The sequence below is a fragment of the Typopeltis vanoorti genome, chromosome 11 (genome assembly GCF_054136105.1).
Source record: "Typopeltis vanoorti isolate ZY-2024b chromosome 11, IOZ_Tvanoo_1.0, whole genome shotgun sequence".
NCBI classification, from domain to species: domain Eukaryota; kingdom Metazoa; phylum Arthropoda; class Arachnida; order Uropygi; family Thelyphonidae; genus Typopeltis; species Typopeltis vanoorti.
In genome coordinates, this window is record NC_143559.1 from 12,148,743 (window position 1) to 12,173,348 (window position 24,606).

The 24,606-nt window shown below is 35.1% G+C and overlaps 1 protein-coding gene across 1 annotated transcript in view; it reads left to right on the top strand.

Moving 5' to 3' along the window:
* The window catches only part of LOC150101305 (methionine aminopeptidase 1D, mitochondrial), a 79,387-nt gene that overhangs the window by 12,181 nt on the left and 42,600 nt on the right, over window positions 1-24,606 (top strand). The window contains exons 3-4 of the mRNA XM_090400119.1: window positions 18,731-18,922; window positions 23,173-23,336. Of these exons, the coding sequence (XP_090256245.1) occupies window positions 18,731-18,922; window positions 23,173-23,336 (356 nt within the window). The remainder of the gene's footprint in view (window positions 1-18,730; window positions 18,923-23,172; window positions 23,337-24,606) is intronic.

Genomic DNA, 24,606 nt, shown 5'->3' on the forward strand with positions numbered 1-24,606 from the left:
CCTTTCTTCTTCAACTCTTTGTAATACTTCTTCATTGGTGATTTTTTCAGTCCACTTTATTTTCTCCATAACTACATTTCAAATGCCTCCAACATTTTAGCTTCTTTCTTCCTAATTGTCCATGTTTCTGACCCATATAAGATCATACTCCAAATATAGCACTTAATAAGCCTTTTCTTTAGATTTTTATTAATTTTATTAATAAACAAATTTTTCTTGCTATAAAAGGCATATTTTCCTTTGTTAATTCTTTCTTTTATTTCCATGTCACATTTTCCATTTTCTTGTATTATACTACCAAGGTATTTGTATTGTCTCACTTGTTCTACACTTTTTCCATTCATCATCACCTTGATACTTCCTGGTTTTCTGGAGACTCTCATCACGTTTGTTTTCTTTGCGTTAATTTTCATACCATATTTCTTGCATATATTTTCAAATTTCTGCATTAGGTGCTGTAGTTCATCTTTGGTATTAGCTAATATTGCTTGATCATCTGCAAATCTAATATTTTGTATTGTTCTTCCTCCAATAGTGATTCCTTCTTTTATCATTTCTTCTGCAAATATATTGAAGAGCATCAGTGACAGGCAGCATCCCTGTCTTACATCTCTGCCAATCGCACATTTTTTAGTTTTTCCTACTTTTGTCTTTATTATGGCCGTCTGGTTCATTTATAATTCACCTATTAACCTTCGGTCTCTCCAGTCTAAACCTATTTTGTGTAATATTTCCATCAGATTTTCCCATTTCACCATGTCAAATGCTTTTTCAAGGTCAATGAAACAAATCTAAACTTCTTTATTTACTTCTATATTCCTTTCACATATGGTCCTCATTACTCCAATTGCATCTCTGGTTCCTCTGTCTTTTCTAAATCCAAATTGATCATCCCCCAGAAAATACTCCACTCTATTATACAATCTTTGATTTAATATTCTTAGCAGTGCTTTGGATGCATGTGAGAGTATGCTTATAGTTCTGTAGTCACTGCACTTAGCAGGATTGCTTTACTTTTCAATTGGTATAAGAATACTCTCTGTGAAATCTTTAGGCCATACGCCTGTTTTGTAAATGAGGTAGCAGAGTTTCCATGTTTCTGTTATACCTTTGTTTTCCAGTTGTTTTAGGAATTCACTAGGTATTCCATCCACTCCTTTCATCTTTCCACATTTTAATTCCTTAATTGCTGTTTCTACTTCTCTCGTTAATATTCCTCTTTCTTCTGTTGAGATTTCATTTTGCTCTTCCAATTCAATTTTTGTTGGTCTTTCATTTTTTGCATAAAGTTCTTCGATGTATTCCTTCCATCTTTCACCCTGTATTTCAATATCATAAATCAGTTTTCCTTGCTTATCTTCTAATGGCAGATTTCTTATTCTTTTTTTAATATTTGTAATTTCTTTTGCTTTTTCAACCATTTTATCATATCACCCCCTTTTTTCCATTTCTTCAATTTCTTTGCATTCTGTTTTCAACCATTCCTCTCTTGCTTTATCAGTTTCTCTTCTCAGTTCATTATTTAATACTTTGTATTTTCTTCTTCCCTCTTCAGTGTTTACATTTTTCCATCTTCTTCTGTCTTCCATTTTTCTTATAATTTCATTTGTAATCCATGGCGTTTTAATTCTTGTCCCTTCCACAAAACCTATCTCTTCAGCAGCTGTTTCATATATCAAGTTTTTCAGTTGATTCCATTTTGCATTAACATCCATAGTTTCTTCAGATATATTCTCTTTGTTCCTTATTTTATTTTCCAGTTCTTCTCTGAATTTCCGACCTACATCTCCTTTGAGATTTTCTAGGTTCCACCTTTTCTTATTTTTACCTTTTGTTTATTTTTTAATATCATATTCTTAATTCCATAACAAGCAAATTATGGTTTAAGTCGATATCAGCTCCTGGATATGTTGATATCCTTTTTACACTGTTTCTGTACCTGTTTTGTATTAACATATAATCAATCTGGTATCTTGCGATATCACCTGGCATTTTCCATGTATATCTTCTTCTCTTTGGAAGTTTAAACCAAGTTTTACCAATGATTAGTTTGTGTCTTTTACAAAACTCTATAAGTCTTTCACCTCTCTCATTCCTTTTTCCAAGGCCATATCTTCCTGTTATTCCCTTCTCTACCTTTTCACCTACTACCACATTCCAGTCTCCCATCCAGATGGTACACCTTTTATTTCTGTCTTCTTCCATTATCTCTTCTATTTGATTATATATCTCATCTACTTCATTTTCATCATGGTCACTTGTGGGCATAGATATCTGTATAATCATTATGTCCACAGGCTTTGCTTTCAATTTAATCATAATCACCCTGTCATTTATATATTATTTTTTCTACTGAATTTTTCACCTTTTCATTCAAAATAAACGCTACTCCATTTTTCTCCCATGTTCTACAGGAATATATAATTCTATAACCATCACTTTCAAAATCTCCTATATCTTCCCATCTGACTTCACTTAGACCAACCACATCCAATTTATTCCTCTCCATTTTTTTCTTCGAGTTCTCTAATTTACCAGCTCTTAACATTGTTCTTACATTCCAAGTTGCAACATGTATAGTTTCTATCTCATTCTCTCTTGTATGTCTTATTTTCTTCCTATTTTCCTCAATACTTGGGATCCCATTCTCATTTGAGGATTTCATAGGTTAACGACCTGAGAAGCCTCATTTCTTCTTCTGCCGGGCATGACATCCATCATTTGCTGATAGACCCCATTTTTGCCAGTTGTGGAAAATTTGCCGAGTTCACCATATTTTCTTGGAAATAATACTGAGGTGGTTTCCCGTAGACTTCCTCAGGAAACCATTATGGTATGGTTTCAAACCTGGGAGAGCAGCTGACTCCCACTGCTTAAAATAGGCTACTCCTCTCACTACTAAAGGTAAAAAATAAAGTAAATAGAAAAGATTCACCCCTAGCCCTCGAATTACTCTAATAGCATTGGAGGGAAGGACAAGAAGAAGAGAGGAAGTATAAAGAAAGAAGATGGGGACCAGTCTAAAGATAATATAACAGACGTACATTACATGAAGTAAGGCATGGTCCAGCATCAGGTACCTCGGGTTTGCCATTCCTGCACTCACTAGAGTGAGCCCTTGAGGACACAGCTAATATATGGATAGCTATAATCTCCATTCAGATACTCTTGTAGAGGCTGCTGCTTATTGTTCAGCTAAATTTTGCTTAAAATCTTCAATTTCATTATGGTTGGTACATTTACTCATACACTGGCAGCCTTATTGAGCATAATACATGTTTTAGCACAATGTTTGCCGCACCTTAACTATAAAGCATGCATATCGAGATTGGTTCAAGGATACATTGTGATTGGTCAGTGAATTTAGCGCTCATGTGAAATTGGTGATTTTTGTCTTTTATTGTGTTTTTCCCTAAGAAAATTAGTTATAGTATATTAGTGCAGATGTTAGCATATTTAGTATTTTATAACATATTTTTATTAAGATATTTCAATAATAACTAATTTTAAAATGGCACCAAAAACACACAAGAAATGTAATGCTAAGAAGAGCACTGGAAGTGAGAACAGGAAGGCTAGTCCTGCTAATGAGGTTATTGGAGATGTGGAGGAGGTTAATTTAATGAAAATGAATTAACCTCCAAAATAGCAAAATTAAAGCAGATTATCAGAAGATGACGTGGGAATTACAAAAAGTCGAGAGGCGTTTAAATGAGCATAGGGAGAAAAAGAAAATTAAGCAGCAAAATAAGAAAAACAAAGCACAGAAACAGGTAAGTCGGGAAGTAAAGGAAATCAACTAAGTAATGTTGTTTGTAAAAAGAAAGACATTATTTGGTATGATGACTCTATAATAAAACATGCTATTGAAGAGTGAGTTATAACTTCAAGTTTTCCCAGAGCAAAAATTAAGGAAGGAATTAAAAAACAGAAAAGAGAAGTAAACAAGATCATAATTGTATTAAGTACTAACGACTTAACTAGCAATCAGTTCAGGATGAGAGAGGATATGAAAGGGTTGTTGGAAGTGGTCAGAGCGAAGAGTGAGAAAGTGAAAATTGTCAGTATTGTACCTCGGTATGATAAAAATGAATTAAGAAGGGTTATGATGGCCAATGATTCTATGCGTAAGTTGTGTAGAAGGAATGGATGCGAGTTTCTGGATGTGTGGAGTGAGTTTGAGGGAAGATTGGATTTGTATAAAAGCACGGCCTATACCTGAATAGGTTTGGTATCAGGAGTCTAGAAAAATTAATAACTGGAATGAGACCTAACACAAAGAGTCAGGGAAACTAAATTATAAAGGGAGGAATGGTGAGAATGTGAGTGTAAGAGAGCTACGATGTTATATAACTGTGTTAATGATAGGAATCGGCTTTGTCATGGAGATGTTGATGAGAAGAGAATGATTTCGACTTTGTCTTTTTCAGGTTCGGACCTGTCAAATGTGTGCAAAGATGTCTACATGTATAGGGCACTAGAGAAGAATAGAGATCTGCAGGCCATCCAACTGTGTCGTGTAGACTGCAGACAAGAGTATACAAAAGAACATGCAGGTAGATTATAATGTCTGTACACAAATGCCAGGAGTATCAGAAACAAGGGGATAGAGTTTGTTGCCTTAGTCAATATGTTGGGACCTCAGATTGTAGGCATTAGTGAGGCCTGGCTTTCAGAATCAGACATACTAACTGGTATTGAGTGTAAAGAGTAAGTATTTTGAGGAAGGATAGGAGAGAGGGGGGAGGGTTTGCTGCTAATGATATCAGATGACTTGAATCCAGTTATAGTTGAGACCTATGATTGTAGTACTACTACTACTAACAGAATTTCATGTGGTGAGTTTGAAGCCATTTGGTATGAGGTGGAGTCTAACAAGAATTAAATAGTGGGGTGTTATAGACCCTGGTGGATTGGTTGCTAGTGATGAAGAACTACATCACCAAATAGAAAAGGTGAGCGCAAAAAGGGTAATCATAATGGGATACTTTAATTATCCAAATATTGATTGGGTAACACTAGAATCTCATGAGAAGAATGAACATGCATTTATTGAGCTGTGGTTGGACAACTTCCTCGAGCAAAATGTGACAGAAGGAACTCGAGGTCAAAGAGTGTGAGATTAGATTATAGTGTCATAGGATGTTTCAGTTAAAGACATAACTATTCTGCCTCCAGTTGGTGACAGTGATCACGTGGTACTCACTTGGGAAGTGACTAAGTTTATGAATGTTCCATTCAGAAAAGGTTACATGCTGAACTACAAAGCAGGAAATTATGACCAATTGAGGAGTATACTGAGTTCAGTGGAACGGGATTGGTTGCTGGATGTGAGTGTGAGATTAGATTATAGTGTCATAGGATGTTTCAGTTAAAGACATAACTATTCTGCCTCCAGTTGGTGACAGTGATCACGTGGTACTCACTTGGGAAGTGACTAAGTTTATGAATGTTCCATTCAGAAAAGGTTACATGCTGAACTACAAAGCAGGAAATTATGACCAATTGAGGAGTATACTGAGTTCAGTGGAACGGGATTGGTTGCTGGATGGGAAGAATATTGACAGTGCATGGAAGCATTTAAACAATACTTAAATTATGTAATATCAGAATGTGTCCTGAGAGTTCGAAGAATAAATAGGGTAGGAGTCAAATGGATGTGTAATCGTATCAAGCAAGAGATTCATAAGAAAGAAATAATATGGAAGAAATACTGTGTGCATAAGGATGATGTCTGTTATGAAAATTATAAGCAGCAGACTAGAATAGTCACAACTGTTGTATGGAGAGCAAAAAAGTCTGAGTATGAAAAGAAACTGGCTCTGCAAGCTAAAAGACAATCCACAAGAATTCTATCGATATTTTTCAAGTAAAAGAAAGAATGAAATGAAAGAATAACTCTTCTAAATGCAGATGGCGTGAGGATTACAGATGCAGAAGAGGTTGTTCAACTAATGAGTGTCCATTTTGTTAAAAGCTATCAACCTGGTGCACTCGAACATTGAGTTCACTGTTACATACATCTTCACTAGATGAAGAAACGCAGGTGTGCGAGGCTGAGGTATTAGAGCTGTTGCATAAATTGAATAAGAATTCAGCAATAGGGACTGATGGGATATCAGCACGTTTGCTAAAAGACTGTTCAGCTGAACTGGCCATTCCTTTGACCAGGATGTTTAATATGAGGCTCAGAACAGGGAATATTCTGCCAGGATGGAAAGAATGTATAGTAATTCCATTGCACAAGGGTGGTACAAAGACCGATGTATCCAACTATCGACCAATTGGTATCTGAGGAGTGGTGGTGGTGAAGATTTTGGAAAAATTGGTTAGAGCTTGCATTCAGAAATGGGTTGATAATAAATCTCTACTTTGCAATGAGCAACATGGGTTTACTAAGGGAAGGCCATGTTTTAGCAACATGGTGGATTTATGCTAGACGAAACTGATGAGGCTAGGGATCTTGGAGTGTTAATAGATAGAAAGCTGAAGTTCAGCGACCATGTAGCAAAGATTGCAATGCTGAAACGAATGTTCATATGTAAAGATAAGGATGTTATTTTGCCTCTTTACAAGACTTTGATAAGACCTCACTTGGACTGTTGTACACAGGTCTGGTTTCCTGATTTCTGTTTGATTCTGATATATTGGAGAGAGTGAGGAGTGTTAAAAATGATATCAGGATTCTGGAATACTGATTATGAAGACAAATTGAGAATTTGTAGACTGCAGACACTAGCAAACACGAGAAAGAGGGATGATATGATTGAAACGTACAAACTTCTAAAAGGGTTGTAGAAGATTTCAATCGATGGTATTTTTCAATTTATGAGAAGACGAGTGTATCCTTGAAAGCTGCGAATGAATGCTGCTAAGAAGGGTAAAGACTAGGTTTTTCTCTCATAAGGTGGTGTGTGATTGGAATGGATGCCATTGGATGCTGTGAGTGCAAGCAGTGTGAATGAATTCAAGAATAAGTATGATAGATGGTGCGTGTAGTATGTGGCCTCCCTTAATGAGTGCCCGACTCCCAGGAGATCTCCCTTAATAATAATAAGAATATAACGGCAAGAAAGTTCTAGACTTTGTGTGATTATTCTCTACTCCTGATATGAATAATATAGAAAACCTTTGGGATGGACTAAAACCAGAAGTCATAGCAATTGCATTGAAGGGGAAAAAACACTAAATTACTCTTTCTTGCTATTGCAAATTTAATAGAGGTATTCCACCAAGTTTTCTGCCATTTCAGATCCCAGTTAATCTTACATATTATAGTTTTTGTAGTTTTTAAAAATCCAGTTTTCTTGAGCATTCTTAGGGTCTAAAACACTATTGAGAATGTACAGAATATACAGTCATCCCTCGACTTACGTCTGTTTGAGTTACATCCTTTCGAAGATACGTCTGTGATCCCATAAGGCAATAAATAAGATTTTCGGCTATACTTTCGAACAAGACGCAAGAGAGCGAAAGCTAAAGGCATGCATAATGGCAACCTGCCTCTGCCTTCGGCACATGTCTTCAACAGTTCCTATGTTGATTTTGTGTTTGAGAAATGGGTTATTTGTGTATTTATCATGTTATTTCGCGATGTTTTTGCAATATGACCCATACACGCACAATCAAAACCTAGTGAAGAATCACAGAAAAAGAGACAAGCAATTGATCTTGAAACGAAGTTGCAAGTTATAAAGCAACATGAAGCTGGTAAGCCCGTCAATGTGATTGCACATGACTTCTGGTGGTCTCATTCTACAGTGATGACTACTTTGAAAAATAAGGATAAAATCGTAGAGGGGCTGTGAAAGGATCTGCTTCCATTAAATCTACAATAGTGACAAAGCAACGACAAGGTCCTATCGGTAATATGGAAAAGCTACTTGCATCATGGATGGAGGACCTGAACCAAAAGAGCATACCCCTTAGCATTGTAACCATAACTGCTAAACCACTAAGTCTCTTCAACATTAGGAGGAGAAAGCAGAACCCGATTATGACTACGAATTCAATGCTTCTTCCGGTTGGTTCATGAGATTCAAGCAGCATTTTGCGCTGCATAATGTGAAAATGTGTGGGAATCTGCAAGTGCTGAGAAGGCTGCCAAGACATTTGTGGAAAAATTGGATAAAATTATAACGGAGGAGAATTATTTGCCACAGCAAATATTTAATATGGCTGAGACATCTTTATTTCGGAAACAAAATGACCAAACGGACATTCATCGACAAAAAGCTAAAATCTATACCTAGTTTCAAAGCTCTTAATGCCTGTATTATGATTCTGTTATGGGTAATATGGCTGGATATTAACTGAAACCATTTGTAATATGGCACAGTGAGAATCCACAAATCTTCAAAAACATTAGGAAGCATACTCCCAATTTCATTTTCGGAGCAATAAGAAGTCTTGGATGACTATAAAATTGAGAATGTCTTAATCAACTGTTATGCAAGTGAAATGAAAAGCTATTGTGTGAAAAAAAATGTAGAATTTAAAATTTTATTCTAGTTAATGCTCCAGGTCATCCGTCCTACGTCCTATACATCTTATAGGGTGATCTTCACCAAGTTCAAGGTCATGTTTCTTCCTCCAAACACTACTTCACTGATCCAACTGATGGATCAGGTAGTTCTTGCAGTGTTTAAGGCTTATTATCTATGGAGAACTTTTTCACAAGACATTTCTGCTACTGAAGGAAATGACTAGATTCTCATGCAATTCTGGAAAACATTCAATATTTATCATGCTATTAAAAATATTGCTGTGGCTTGGGACGAAGTGACCTCTCAATGTATGAGTGGCATATGGAAAAAGACATTATAAAGGTTTGTACATGATTTTGGAAGTTTGTAATAGTGGGCCTGGCAAACAGTTGTATCTCGAAGTGAATGATGACGACATAATTCAACCCAGAAAGTTTCTCCTGAAGAGTTGACCAACAAAGAATTGGTCGAACTGGATCGAACAACTCTTGCAGAAGAGGAAAACATGAGAAAAGGAAGAGGGGGAAAAGAGAAACAGGAAGAGCTAGTTAAACAATTTGCAGTGAAGGGTCTTGCAGAAGTGTTCTCTGCAGTTAACGATGTCCTCAAAATGGCTGAAGACATGGACCCCAGTGTTGAACGCTACTTAATAATAGAAACGAAAGTACATGATGCATTTGCTTGCTATGAACAAATTTATGATGAAAAGAAGAGGAATAAGCAAAAGCACATTGGATATTTTAATAAAAAAAAAAACAGGTTACACCAGAAGAGCCACAGCCTGATCGTTCACACAGGGAAGGAAATGAAGATGTGATTGTGGAAGAAGATTTGGGTGATTGTTCTGTTTTATAGTGGCAGTAACACACAGTAAAGTTTTATAATAAGATTTGAGAATTAAAATGACAGTATACTTATTACTGTTAAGTCCCTAACCCCTATAATTCTGTTGATTTAATGTATCGACTTATGTCCGATTCGACTTACGTCCTGCCTGATGGAAAGGAACTCAGGCGTAAGTCAAGGGATGACTGTATATAAATTTTTAATATCTGCAAATATGTAAATGTGTGCATCTAATCCCACTCACAAAAGGTTATAAACTTGTAGCATGCTTAGTGTAATGAATAGATTAAGAATTCACTAATTCTGAAAACCAGCTCCACAATTCAATTCAATTTTTTTTTTTTTTTTTTTTTTTTTTCAAATCATTTCAGTCCCCTTCCCTTCCAACAAAGAAGATGCTGGTGGTGGTCTTGCATTGGATGATAAATCTTCCATACCACAATGGGATTTTAACTTACTGATGACAGGTTGGAACCATCCACTTTGCCAACAGACTATCTAAATATAAATTAAGTTGCAATTTCCTATGCACAACTTAGGATGTGAGTCAGGATTAGGAAGTGCAGTTGAATACTGTACGAACAACTAGTGCACAGAAGAAGAAAAAATCCTGATTTTTCAATTAAGATATACAAAGATCTGAAAAAATAGTGTATATTGTTTAGTTTAGTCATACATTGAATGAAAATGTATATGAAATATCAGTAAAATTCCAGTAATATATCATATCAGTATAAAATATGGTTTTGTTAGAGCTTAGATCCTTTGAAATTTTGAAACCCTAGAACAGTGATTCTTCACTTAGTTGGTAAATCTCTAGGACTGATGATATAAAAATTCAAAGGAGTGGCTTCAATTTTACCTTAGAAACAAGCGCATTTTAGCAGTGACAACTTGCATAAGTTTGTCTACTGTCAGTTGTAGTGAGCAAAATGAAATACTAGAAGTTACAGAACAACCTCAACTAAACTAAGAAATTCAGGCATAGATATTTGTGAATAGAACAAGATTTTTTATTATTTATGATTTCTTGCTAATTATGATTATCATTAATTTTATCAGTCTAACAGACAAGCTTAGATGTTGAAGGTTATTCATAACTTATTTTTAATGGTATTAAAATCAACACCAAATGAACTATTTTATAAAAAGACATTTATTAACTTGCTTATACAGTAGAATCCACTTATTGTGATCACCAATAATAATATTAATTGACTATTTATCAAAAATGAATTAAAAATAATCCATCTATTATAATCAAAGTTCTGGTTATTGTTATCAAAATCCTCAAATGTTTAGCCTTTTGTTCTCAGAATTCTAAGAAAATAGGGGTTAATCAGGAGAAAATTTGACCAACATTTGTTGAAATCTGACTTTTTTTTTTTGTTGATCTTCTTTTAATCTTAATCTCCATAAATCTTATATCTATCTTCCAGGCAAATGTAGGTGGGTATAAGTACAGTCAAAATGTAATTTTTCGAGTTTATTTTCAATGCTCTATTTCAGTAAGTGAATTTGACTTTAAGTGCTCGTTAAACAGCCCTTAGCATTATGACAGAAGCAAGTAAAACAAACATAAAGATTTATCTTTTCAAGAAAAACAAAGAATTTTGGAATGCTATGATAAGTTGCTTAAAATGAGTCATCTTAGTGCAGCTGTACATTTAAAATTTTCACAGCCACTCTTGTGTAAGATCTTATAAAACAGATCAAACATTGAAATTTCAGCTCTTACTAATGAGAACATGAATCAGAAGAGAACCCGATCTGGTAAGGATACTCAAGTTGAATCAGCATTAAAAATTTGGTATAGTAATGTTCGTGAAAAGAATGCTTCGATTAATGGGTCTTTGATGCATAAAAAGCAGCAGAATTTGCAAAAACGATGGGCATCATAAATATCTTCTCCCGAGGATATTTACAATGCAGACAAAACAGGACTCTATTTTTGTGCGATGCCTGAGCATACTTATTTGTTTAAAAATGAAAAATCTTCAAAAAAGTAAGTGACAGTTCTTTGTTGTGCTAACATGAAAGGTGAAAACGAGAGCTCCTAGTGATTGGAAAAAATAAAAATCCTCAGTATTTTAAAGGTGTCAAAAGTTTGCTTGTTGACTACTGTTCGAGTGAAATGCTTGGATGACTAATGCGATTTTCAACAGTTGGTTAGTTAAGTGGGATCTTAAATTAAAGCAAAAAATTGTCTTAGTAGACTGCACTACACACACACACACACACAAACAATTTATCGTTAAAGAACATCAAAGTGATCTTCTTGCCTTTGAACACTACATTGTTAATTCAACCATGTAACCAAGGCATCATACGAGCTTTTAAATCTTATTATCAGGGAAAGTTGGGCAAGAATTATAGCTGAACTTGATTATATAAAAGACCAATCTCATGCAAGTGCAATTGCAAAAAATAATTCTCTTCTTGATGCATTGCATTTGGTAGCAATTTCATGGAAGCAAGTTTCAGAGAAGACTACTGAAAACTGCTTCTGAAAAGGTGGATTTTTTAAGACAAACTCTGAAACTCCTTCTTCCAAAGAATTTGAATATCTTAAAAATGAAATTTTTGATAAAACCCCAGACAGTACGTCAAAAGAATTTGAAAGTTGGTTGGATATTGATAACAACGTTGAAGTGGTGGCTGCAGAAATGTGTCAAGCTGTTTCAGAGGAGAACTTTAAACTAGAAGAAAGTGAACCTAATACAAGTATAGAAGAACAAATTTTAGAAGCTCCTCCAACCAATGCCCAGATGCAAGAAGCTCTACGAATACTTCATCATGGTAGGCAACATAGAGCAACAAACTTCGAAAGGCATTATGAGTATGAGCAATTTATTCATGAACTACTGTATTCAAACACGTGATAGACAACACTAGATAAGATTTTTAAAATACATTTTATGCTGTTGCTTATTAAAAAGTTGTTTATAACAATAAATTAAATTAAATAATGCTCATAGCAATAAATTGAAATAAATTATGCAATTTTTTATATCCTTTTGTTTAATGTTATCAGCCGGTTATTGTTATCAAAAAGCAGCTGTCCCAAAGTGATCACAATAAGCTCCGTCTACTTTATTTCACTGAATTTCACACTTTCTTGGCCAATAGCTACAATTCCTACAAAATAGATAAAATACGACATAGCCCATTACTTCTCTAATACATCATCATCAAATTCCTCGGAGGTGTACAGGATATGATAGTACTACATGAAAAATTTACATCATTACTAACGTCCAATCTACAATTTTCCTCAAATCAGTCTATTACCTGTCAAGGCTTCAACGTTGTCAGATCTTATATTTCTATCTTCTAAGGCACTTTTTACCTTATCAATCCACTTATATCTTAGTTTTCCTCTAGGTCTTTTTCCTGCCAACTTGGCAGAGAAGATTTGTTTTGCTCATCTTTCCTCTTAAATTCTAAGTGACCTGAGATGTATGGTCATTTAGAATTCAGATCAACTCTGCTAACGCATTCCTGGATGCTGACAACGTTAAGTTCTTTCCTAATATCCTCATAATATGATATTGCCATTGATGCTATCAGTTCACACAACTAATCTTTCTTAGGATTCTAATATCTGTGGTCTCTAGTCTTTGATCAAGTGTTTTATTTCTAACCCAGCTCTCAGATCCATAAGTTAAAATTGGTTTGAACACTGTCTGGTATCCAGCTAATTTAGTGATTTGACTAATTTCTCAATTATTCCATGTAAATTTATTCAGTTGACTTCCTACCAAACCAGCTTTGTTGATCCTGTTGTCTATTTCCATATTTAATTTACCATCTTCACTAAAAATCATGCCTAAGTAGCTGAAATGTTTTACTTGTTCTATAGGTTCTCCGTTCACAATGCAGTTGATATTTTCAAATGCTTCTGCCTATTTTCATTTTCTTGTTATTACTGACCTTCATGCCATATCTATTACAACAGTTATTCAATTTAGTCAGGGAATTTTTAGTGGATTTATTTAGAAGTATAACATCATTTGCATAAATCAAAGAGCTGAACATTAACACCTCCAATTTTGATATCAGATTTAATACCACTTTCCTTCATAATGTGATCCATATAGATAATGAATAACAGAGGAGATAATGTACATCCTTATCTTATACCAGATTTAACATTAAACCATCTTCCTCTATTTACTTCAATTCTAATTGCTGACTTGCAACTCAAATAAAGACTAAGTATTGCTTGACATAATGTCCCACTGACACCATACAACTGTAGCGTTTTGAATAGCTTCTCTCTTGGCATCCTGTCATATGCTTTTTCCAGATCTACAAAACTTAAATACAGATCTTTGTTATATTCCAATGATTTCTCAACTATTTGTCGAAAAGTGAAAATCTGATCCTGACAGCCTCTATTTGGCCTGAATCCAGCTCGTTTTTCACCAAGCTTCTCCTCCACAATCCTTCGCAACCGTTTCTCAAGTATACTGGCATAAATCTTACCAGGAACACTCAGTAGAGAAATACCTCTGTAATTCTCACATTAAGTTTTATTTTCCTTTTTATATATGGGTACTATGAGAGCTCTATTCCATTCAAATGAAATTTGTCTCTCTCTGTCTAGACCCTCTGAACTATGCTGTGCAGCCACTATAAGACTTTTAAACCTCCATACTTAAGCGTTTCTGGTCGAATATCATCTACTCCAGCTGTTTTTACACATTTCAGACTTTGATGGCTTTTTGCATGATGCATTGATGCATGCCTGGTCAGTGTTGTCAGTTTTTTTTATCACTGTCATCGCTCCTACTTTCATTTAGCAGTTTTTCAAAGTAATTACTCCATACATCAAGGATATCTTTTTTTCCAGTTTTCATATCACCTTTATCATATCTAATTCCTTTTACAGAACTTTTTCCTCCATTTTTGAGCTTCTTCAACAACCTCCAGAATATCTTGCCACCTTCTTGATATTTATTTTCTATGTTCTTAACCAAAGTCTTCCCATGACTTTTGTTTAGCTTGTTTTACACAGTGTTTACTTACATTTGTCTCTGTATTCTCTAAGAGCACAGTCTAATTTATTTGCCAGGAACTTTTGATATGCTTTCTTCTTTTCCTTCACTACCTGTTTAACTTCCTATGTCCACCAAGGAGGATTTTTCTATCCTTGCAGACAACCTCACCACATGCCTCTCTGGCTAAATCAATCAGTGTTTTCTTCAGATCTTGCCACTGAATCTTCAAGGTTTGATTCCTGTTCTCTCAAACACTTTCATTTTTTCTTGAATAATGTTTGTATATTTCAGTCTGCAGTTCACGTCTGAGAGCTGCTCAACTTTTATTCGCTTTAAAACTTTCTTACATATTCTTCTTTTCAATATGAAATTCAATTTTATCCTGCTCAAGATTAAATGGTGATCACTTCCAATTTCAAATCCTCTGTACACCCTAGTGTCCTGCACTGGAGAGAAAAAACATCACTATCAACAATAACACAGTCAGTGAGACTTTTCTTATTCCTTGCATCTTCTCTCCATCTGAATTTGTGCACATTTTTATGTTGGAACATGTTACTAATAATATCCAGTCCATGTCCATAGCAGAAATCCAACAAGTATTTGCCATTATTATTAGTTTTGCTCTTTTCTCCAGATTTTCCCCAAAATATTTTTGTATGTCTGACAATCATTTCCTACTCTTCTATTTAGATCCCCAACAAGGACCAGCTTTTCATTTTTCATTGTGTCAGTTGCTTTCTCTAAAGACTCAAAAAATTTCTCCAATTCTATCTTAGCAGAATCTTCTGTGGGACCATAGGTGCATATAAATCTCATTGTCCAGTTCCCCATTCTGATATTTGCCCACATCACTCTAATTGAAAGTGCCTGCCATTCAAGAAAATAGATTAGTCTCATATTTAGTGTTGAGTACTATTGCTACTCCTTTTTTTTCCTTTATTGTCATTGCCTGAATATAACATTTTGTATTTATTGTTCTGTGGTCAAAGGCAAAGATCATTCTCACCAGTTTTTGCCTTTTTTATTTCAGTCACCCCTCTTATATTGATCTGGTACTTATCCAGTTCCTCAGCTAGCTCCATGTGTTTGCCATTCAGGCTTCTTATGTTGATAGTACCAATCTTGAACTCTGGTGATATTGAGTTGGAGTGTGTTTCAGGGTTTGTTCCAGTTGCTGACTTTTTGCTGTTTGTCCTGGTTCCCTGACAAAAACAACGGGGGGGGGGGGCATTATTTAACCAGGTGACACCCCAGATGGCATGAAATTCTTTCATGTTGTACCATCATTTAATATTGTGGTTTAACCAATAAGGATACAATTTGGTCAGCTAAATCCCAAATTGCCAGCCCATCCTTGTTCGTTCAGTATCCAGGTAGATCCCTAACAGGGTGCACCACAAGAAGGTGAGGATTGGACATTAGGTCAGAAGCCCTGGTATGTTCTCCGCATTCCTTTAAAGGCTGTGTGGAGGTCTCCTCTCAGTTACACAGCTTTGACCTTTTAGCACCCCAACTTTTTAATAAGCAAAGTTTTAAACAAATCTTTAATAAGCAACAGCATAAAATTTATTTTAAAAACTTATCTAGTGTTGTCTATCGTGTGTTTGAATATAGTAGTTCCTGAATAAATTGCTCATACTAATAATGCCTTTTGAAGTTTGCTACTGTATGCTGCACATCACGACGAAGTATTCATAGAGCTTCTTGCATCAGGTGGGGTGGGCGTTCTCTAATACATAGGAACAAAATATTGCCATTCCTATTGCCTATGTCAGTGGTACATCAGAAAAAATTAGCCAAAGTACTAATAAAACATAGCCTTTGCACCACATTCAAAACTCATGTTAAGTTAAGAACTTTGATCTGCTATCCTAAGGATAAACTTTGCTCTCTAGCACATCCCGGAGTGTATGAAGTTCCTTGTGACTGTGACTTGACCTAAAGCAGACAGGAAGATTTGTTAACATATGCCTGGAAGAATATAAAAATTACATTAGCTACTATTATTTTGGCAAGTTAGGACTGGCAGACCACTCTTTGGACACCCCTTCACATGGGATTAGATAGAAGAAAACTAATGTGCTATTTAGAAGTTGTTACAGATGGAAGAGATTTTTTTTGAGTCAGCTATGGCTATGAAGAATTCTCCTAACCTGAACAAATATGGTTGTATTAATTTGCCAGAAAGTTATGAGACTGTTGTCTTAAGAGTGACCCTCCACATAGCTGCAATACATTTTTTTTTACAACATTAGAGGGCACCATATTAGCACTTTAGATCTTTTGTCTGTTACAGTTTCTATTGTTTCACTTATTAACTGTTGTGCTCTGAAGATGCTGATTTGAAATTCTGCAAAATATAAGCAAAATTAATAAAGATCTTTTCATAAAATAGTTCATTTGGTGTTGTTAATGCAATTAAAAATAAATTAAGATTAATTTTATTCCAGTTACTCCTATCTTGTGTTCATCATTAATTTACAGTTAATGATTATATAATGTTTTAATGCAAAGTTCTATATATTATTTTGGTATTAGAGTTGAAATTGTGGTTTATTTTTTTATTCATATGTCTTAGACCCTACTTTTTCTGAAAATACAGAACAACTATCCCGTATTAAATTAGACCCCAGCATATAATATACACTGCAAGTAATTATAATAATATATATGGAAAAGATCCACCAGTTCTGTGGTACTAGATCTATTAAATATACTTCCATACAATATAAAGAAGAACCTAACTTGATTTAATGGATAGAGTGGGTCTCCTGTGATGACTTTTTTGATTCCATGGAGTGCCCATATAAATAATAATGATCATAATAATAATAATCTGCCCTAAAGAGAGCTTTGTGGTCCTACACCTAGCAATAACAATACCCCATATTATTAAACTAGCCACATGTCAAACATTTGGGTATACTATACGTTAAAGATACCAAGCAATTTTATCAACTTGGTTTTAATCCTTTTTCCCAAGTAAGCAAACAGGCAGGTAAGTCAAGTTTGCACCTGAAGTATTTTCAGGTCTGAGGCAACTCCTGGTAAAAGCTCTGATCACTTTTCTTAGTATCTCCCATAATGCAAAGCACATCTCCTTGCAGACATATATGATGCTATGCAATAAGGAAAGCGCCACTACAGAATACAGTCTCTAATACGATGTTTTGAGAAAACTGGAAATTTGTCAGAATGCCCTCGAACATGCAGACCAGTGTTATCCAAAGCCCTCACCAGCATTGTGGTATCGCAAATGAATGCCCTAGCAGCACAATCAACAAGCGGTGTAAGCAGTGCATGGGAAGCTGCAAGAATCACAGGCATAGCAAAAATGTGACTATTCCGCATCCTTCATGGTGCGTAATCATCACACCACCAAAGTAAGCATCAGAGCAACAAATTTTTCTTCTCACCAAAACAATTCTCTTCACCTCAATGACTGGGAATGTGCATGCATTCATTACGAGCTGTCATCAGTACATCCTGCATTTTATGGAACTCTCATTTGCAGATGCGTGCAAATGATGCATGTGGTACAGTGCCCTCTATCAGTGAAAATTTGAAGTAATTTTTTTTCTACCTGCCAAAAAAAAAAAAAAAAAATCCTCTCTCCTTGTAATTCATTTTCGTGCAAACCGCACTCTAATATACCAGTTTTTCTAATTTTTATGAATTATTGAAATATCTTGGAACTTACGGGACACCCTGCACGTGCGTGTGTGTGTGCACGTGCATGTAATGCATAGCATTATACACACCCAAAAGGATGTGTGCTTTGCATTATGGGATACTAAGGCAATTGATATGGGATATTGAGGTCTTGCAGTCATTACCTTCTGTATACAAGTAGCCTAGTCGTGAAGATCCTTCATACACTAACTTTGTTTTCTATTGGATAAAGGATTAAGCAGGAATATAATTTCTTACCATTTTTAATTCATTGTTAAATGATTTGTGGAGGTCTTTCACTGATGAGTATCATCTAAATTTTGCTGCAGAGGCTTGTCTAATTCATGCAGTATCTGAAAGTTACATGTCCAGTAATCACTGGGTGTATGTAATTTTCAGAAAACTGATTTATTTTTCTAGTTGAAACTGATCAATTTCTATAAAAACATCCTAACCATGGTGACACTGAAAACAGTAAACACTGCATGTTCTCTGACTTCGTAAGTTAGTATATGGGGTCTCCTCAGTTCTGCAAAACAGACAAACCAGCCAGATGACATACACAGTTGTTTGACATAATTCTAAACAACCTACTCAACAACTCACTATTAGATTAATAATGTGGCCTCATCCAGCATAGCTCAGCATACTGATCAGTTTAATTATACAATAATTTTTCTTATTAAAAGCACTGACAAACATCCTTTTCTCATACTGTAGGTGGGATGCTCAACTGATGTCTTAGATAGAATAGTTCATGACATGTGCATTAAGAATGGTGCATATCCATCACCTTTAAATTATAAAAGCTTTCCGAAGTCCATTTGTACATCTGTAAATAATGTCGTATGTCATGGAATACCTGATGATAGACCACTCAAGAATGGAGACATAATTACCATCGATGTTAGTGTATGTACCACTGTATTTATATCCATTTTTACTTGTATGTACATAATTAGTAAATAGTAACAAATATCATTTTTAGTTGAGATTAACAGAGGTTTAAACTTTATTCTGTTTAATCTTATGGCACAATCAGATTCTCTAATATCCCAAGTACTTTCAATTCATCTATCCCTTTATCTACTTCATTCCCCATCACATTGATCACTGCATCCTTCCTGCCTGCATAATACACCATTGTAAAGTGATTACTCAGTAAGTATTTTGTTTGTTTCTGTATTGCCTCTGTGCTATCAGCTTTCATTAAAGTTATCCTTCTGTAGTCATTCTTCGTTTATTAAACATTTTCCTGTTTTTTTTTTTTTTTTCCATCTCATGCTTATTTACTACTTATTAATCTGATCCTACCTAGTTTATCTTTCGGACTTAGGTATACAGTCTAATATTGCTTCTTTCAAACACTCCCTCCTTTTCTCCCATGCATCATTGCTCTTTTCTTAATTACAGATACTGATGCCATGCCATTGCTTCAGTTCAATTTTCAGTTAAGACAGTATATATGTGAAACTATTCTCCACACACACACACACACACACACACACACCATAGTGTCACATATATACTATCTTAAATGAAAATTCCATGTTTGGACAGTTTGCCAAATCCTGATCACATGATCAGTCTCCCTCAATGGAGACAGTGTGGTTATTTTGGTTATGGATAGATTTCCCTGATGCCGTCACCAGATCAAATGCTCAGTCGATGTCCTGATAATTGAAGCCCCCCCATAATAATAATTACTTTGCCTGCATTCATATGCTAATTTGCCGATGCATATCATCTTAATCTGATCCTACACATATCCTTTTGGTCTGTTTCAATGCAGATAGTTTCAAATACACTGCCTTCCACATCTATTCTCTTGCTGACTACTACTATGGCTACAATTTTTCATCTGCTGTTATTAGCAGTGATCTTCTTCACTCCCCCCCCCCCCACACACACACATCCTGTTGTATCCTCCCTAAAAATGCTACACCTTTCGCATTCTATTCCTGTAATCGCATTATGCACTGTCAACAAAGTCTCACTAATCCCTGTATTTTGGCATCAACCAATGCTAAAAACTATTCTCTCTTATTTCTGATGTTTCTGAGAGCCTCCCTAGCTCAGTTGGTATAGATGAAGTCCTTTGGTTGGAAAGACCTTGGTTCAATTCTCGTCCAAGACCTGAGGAAAACCTTTAGCTGGTCTCATATGGAGGTGGAGGGTATTTTTTCCCAGAAACTCGAATTTTTTGTTTCTCAGAACAGGCAAATTGGCACTGTTCTGAGGAACAGTGAACACACACTTCTACAGAGAAAAATACCTTTCCCCAACCAACATCAGGAACTTGTCAAAAACTGACAAGTCAGTTGGGATCATGAGCATAAAGTCACTTCATGTAGAAGGTCAACTCCAAATAGATGGGGAAAGGGCACAAGAGGAAGAAAATTCCTAAAGCTTCTGACAGCTTACAACTACCTATACTACACCTTCAACCTTTGCACTTCCATGTGCTCAGTGAACACTTTCTCCAGGCACTTAACTAGAAATCCATTAAAGTGACTTATATATGTCTTATATACATCAGCCTTATATAAGTCGCATCCATCATATTCCCTACAGTAAGTCATGTCATCATATTCAACCTGTACATTTACCATATGTTTATAAAGTGCATACTATTCCTGCTGCACAACCTTACTATGTTTTATCTTTTTTGTCTCAATACTTTGTGTATAGAGGCTGTTCACATCAGTTGCCTCAGTATCCCATAATGCAGACATTTTGGGAGGAGTTAGGTGCCTAGACTGGTTTCGACCTTTACTGAGGTCCAATTATTGGCAGCTAGACCCAGTATTAAACTCTCTTCTCTGCCAAACCTTATGGTTGGCGGTATAGCAATATGCTACTTGACTAGGGAATGATGATGATTATGGAACAAGATGGTTTCCCATTGCCCTCCTTGCCCTACAGTAAGTGTTTATGTCTGTAGAAGTATGTTTGCTTGTGTTCGGTTTGCCTGTTTTGAGGGATAAAAAACCTGAGTTTCTTGCAGCAATAACCCTCCACCTCTGTATGAGACCAGCTAGCTCACCTTTAGTTGAAAGGACCTGATAAAGGTTCCTCGCATCATGAACTGGAATCGAACTCAGGTCTTTCCAACCAGAGGGCTTCATCTATTAGAAGTGTCATGTAATAATAGTAATAATTATAGTATTAAACTAAGATAAATATATTTTTCCGTATAATTAGTAAAATGGTGTATAACTATACTATTAAAATATTCTGGATCAGAGACAGTTGCAGGAAGTTTTTCTGCTTGCTTATAATATATATCATACTTGAAAAGAAATTATATTCTTATTTTAATCCTTTTACCCAAACTTTGTTTGCTTACACTTTGGTAAAAGATTAAAACTAGTATATAATTTCTTGTCAAATATAATATACTTTGTAACTGAGTGAAAAAACTCTACAACCATATTGACATGTTATTTTGAATATTCCTCTATTAGCTCTTCCTCATTGTACAGCAATCCCTCGATTAGTGCACCTAATGCATTCTTTAAAACAGGCGCATTAATCGACAACGCACTAGTCAAATATAGTAACCTATGGGAAAATGTATAATTCGTTCCTCAGATTTCTTTTTTGAACCTTAATTTTTTTATTAAAGAATTAAGATATGTCTCAGGGCCTAGTTAAAGGAAAACCATGAAGCTGAAATACAATAAAACATATTCAGAATATAAATTTATTATTCTACATCTTAATAAAGAATCGAGCTAACATAGTTTGGCAGGCATTCTTTTTCCTTTTTTTTCATACAACTAACGGTATAGCCCTATTGCCTCTTCTACTCTTCTGTAAATTTTACTGCTTCTCTCTTCATCAGGGTCAGCCTCTAAGCATTGCTGCTTAAAAACTTCGATTGTACGAAAAATATTTTCAAATTGTTTCTGTGAAATCTCTTTTAGCTGACTATCAGTGGTTAAATTTTCTTCATATTCTTCGGGATCTTCCTGCTGTGTATCTAAATTTAGCAGGTCGGAATCATTCAATTCTTCAGAATGAGATTTAATTAACTCTTGGATGCTATCATTGAAGGGGAGAAAGAAATGAAGGATGTACAAAATGGTCACCAACTTGTGAAATCACGTGCTTTATAGATAAAATTTCCCAACTGTTATACAAGCAAAATAGTTACCACTTTAAAAACTACAATGATCACAAAAGAGAAGTTAATTTTCCGACATGCAATAATAAATAACTCGTCCAAGAAGACGGGTTGATTACCCTATTATCAGAATGGATTATCTTTCTTATATTATATTATGGATTATATTAACTTGACGTGTCGAAGGGTCTTGAATCTGTGGGCGTAGTATAGCAGACGACATAAATTTTGGCGGTAAAAATTTGGAACATGGTGTACATGGAAGTAGTGTAGTATGCCATTAAAAATAACTTTGTAAATGTTTTAAATCTGTAACTAAATTATTTCATTCTGGTAAGTGAATTTTTAAAATAATTAGCCGTAAAAATGTATAGATAGAAAATTTTTAAAATATGTAACATTTATTTTTAAGATGTATATAGGCGTACTAATCGAATTTTAGAAAAAAAATGCACTAATCGGGGGGGGCGCATTAATTGAGGGATTACTGTACATGATATCTATGTTGAAGATGCCTATCTTTAGTTCTTTTCAGTTTCATAGCTGACTTTTTTTGTCCTTTCTCCCTGAATTGATGTGAACCACTCAGAAATGTTACACCATCATATGTATTTCTGTATGGATCACTCCAATACAGAATACAATTTGATCAGCTGAGTACTACAACCATTTTACTCTTATTCATTCATTATAGAGATGGTTCCTAATAATGGGGTATGCCATGAGAAGATGAGGATTGGACATTGGGTCTCTGCATTCTTTGCAGGCTATGTCAGTCTCCTTCCAGTTATCTAGCTTGAACCCTTAAGCACATTGTAATCTGTTAATGGATTCCATCATTAATGGATAAGAAACTGATTAGTAGTGCACTTCTAGATAAAAAAAAAAGTAACAGCTGATTTTCATGGCAGCCAATTGGGTGATCAAAGAACAGTTGCTATATAAATTTAACTGAAGTTAATTCATAAGGAAATGTATCTTAATAATGGATTAGCATATTTACTAGATTTTTACTCTGTTTTGTCACTTTAAGGTATTTCTCAATGGTTACCATGGAGACTGTGCAGCAACATTTGGAGTAGGTATTGTTGATCAAAAAGGACATAATTTAATGCAGATCTCTCAGAGATGTTTGATGGAAGCAATAGCTATTTGCTATCCAGGTCAACAGTTTTCTCAAATAGGAAAGACTATCAGGTAATGACTACAGACAGTTGAGAACAGGTTAGTATTTTAAAACAACATTATTTCACAATAACTTTCTGATAAGGTTAAATTCATTAAAAAGAGTTCAGTTTCATCATTTGCATAAAGTATAATAGTTAACTCTCATTTTTCTAGGAGAACTTAAATAACTAGATCTATTCAGTCTGGATAGAATGTTTCAAAATTAGCCTTTGTTTTAAATCATAATTTTCCTTGCACAATTAATGCTTAGTGGTTTTTTTTTTTTTTTGCATGATATCAAAAGCAGTAATTAGAAGTGATAATATTGGCCTTCTTGTTTACATTCATCTCCAAGCTATGTTATAAAAAAAGTTGCCCTATTTCTAAACATTACATGGAAACGAATAATAGAAATTCTGGAGGTTGTTCCACTTAATACCTGTGTAGTGCTGAAGGATGCAAGGTTAGAAGTGGTTGGATGAAGGTTCTTTTGTGAAAGAGGAGACTCATACAAGATTGTGATCTGAATTAACCAGGGAAGAGATGACCTTTATGGTGTATCTGGAAGGAGAACTGGTTAAAAAGAGATCAAAAGTATTCAAAGAGTGAAGAGGGTTATCATTAATTTGGGCAGGTAGATGTGTCATTTATGTTAGGCCATTGCTTATAGTAAAGACTTATGCATCTTATCTCGCTTGGTTGGTGGTGTTTGAAAAATGTAGCCAGTTGGATAGCTGGATTGCAGATGGTCAGACTTCATGGAGAGGAAAGTGAAGAGGTAGAAATGGTTTTTGGAGTTTTGGAGGCTGGTAAATGCATCAGATGAATGTTGCTAAATGGGACAAGGAGCCCTTTAGCCAGAGAAGGTCAAAAAGCAGATCCTAAATTAGCCATTCTCTGGGCAAGTAATGCCAGATATTTGAGGAAGGTGGACAATACTGGATGTAAGTATAATTTGAGTTTCTGTTGAGAATAGGAGGTCCAGTCTGGATGAGTATAAGTGATGATGAAGGTCATTTATGTTAGAGTTTATGCCTTGGACATTAGTAAAATAGATGTGAATGTGACTTTTTTTATGTGGAGATTCTAGCCTGATTTGTATGTTATTCTTGATCTGCTTTTTTTGTTGAGATTGATCTTTGAGGACAATTTGTTTTAGTTGCAGTGTCATTGTCGATGTTTGTATGTTTCATTATTGGTGTGGGTATGGATAGATGGAAGGAGAGTGGAGATATGGAGTGAGAGGAGATAGGCTCTTGGACATGACACCAATATAGATCGTAACAAGTCTCCATGACAT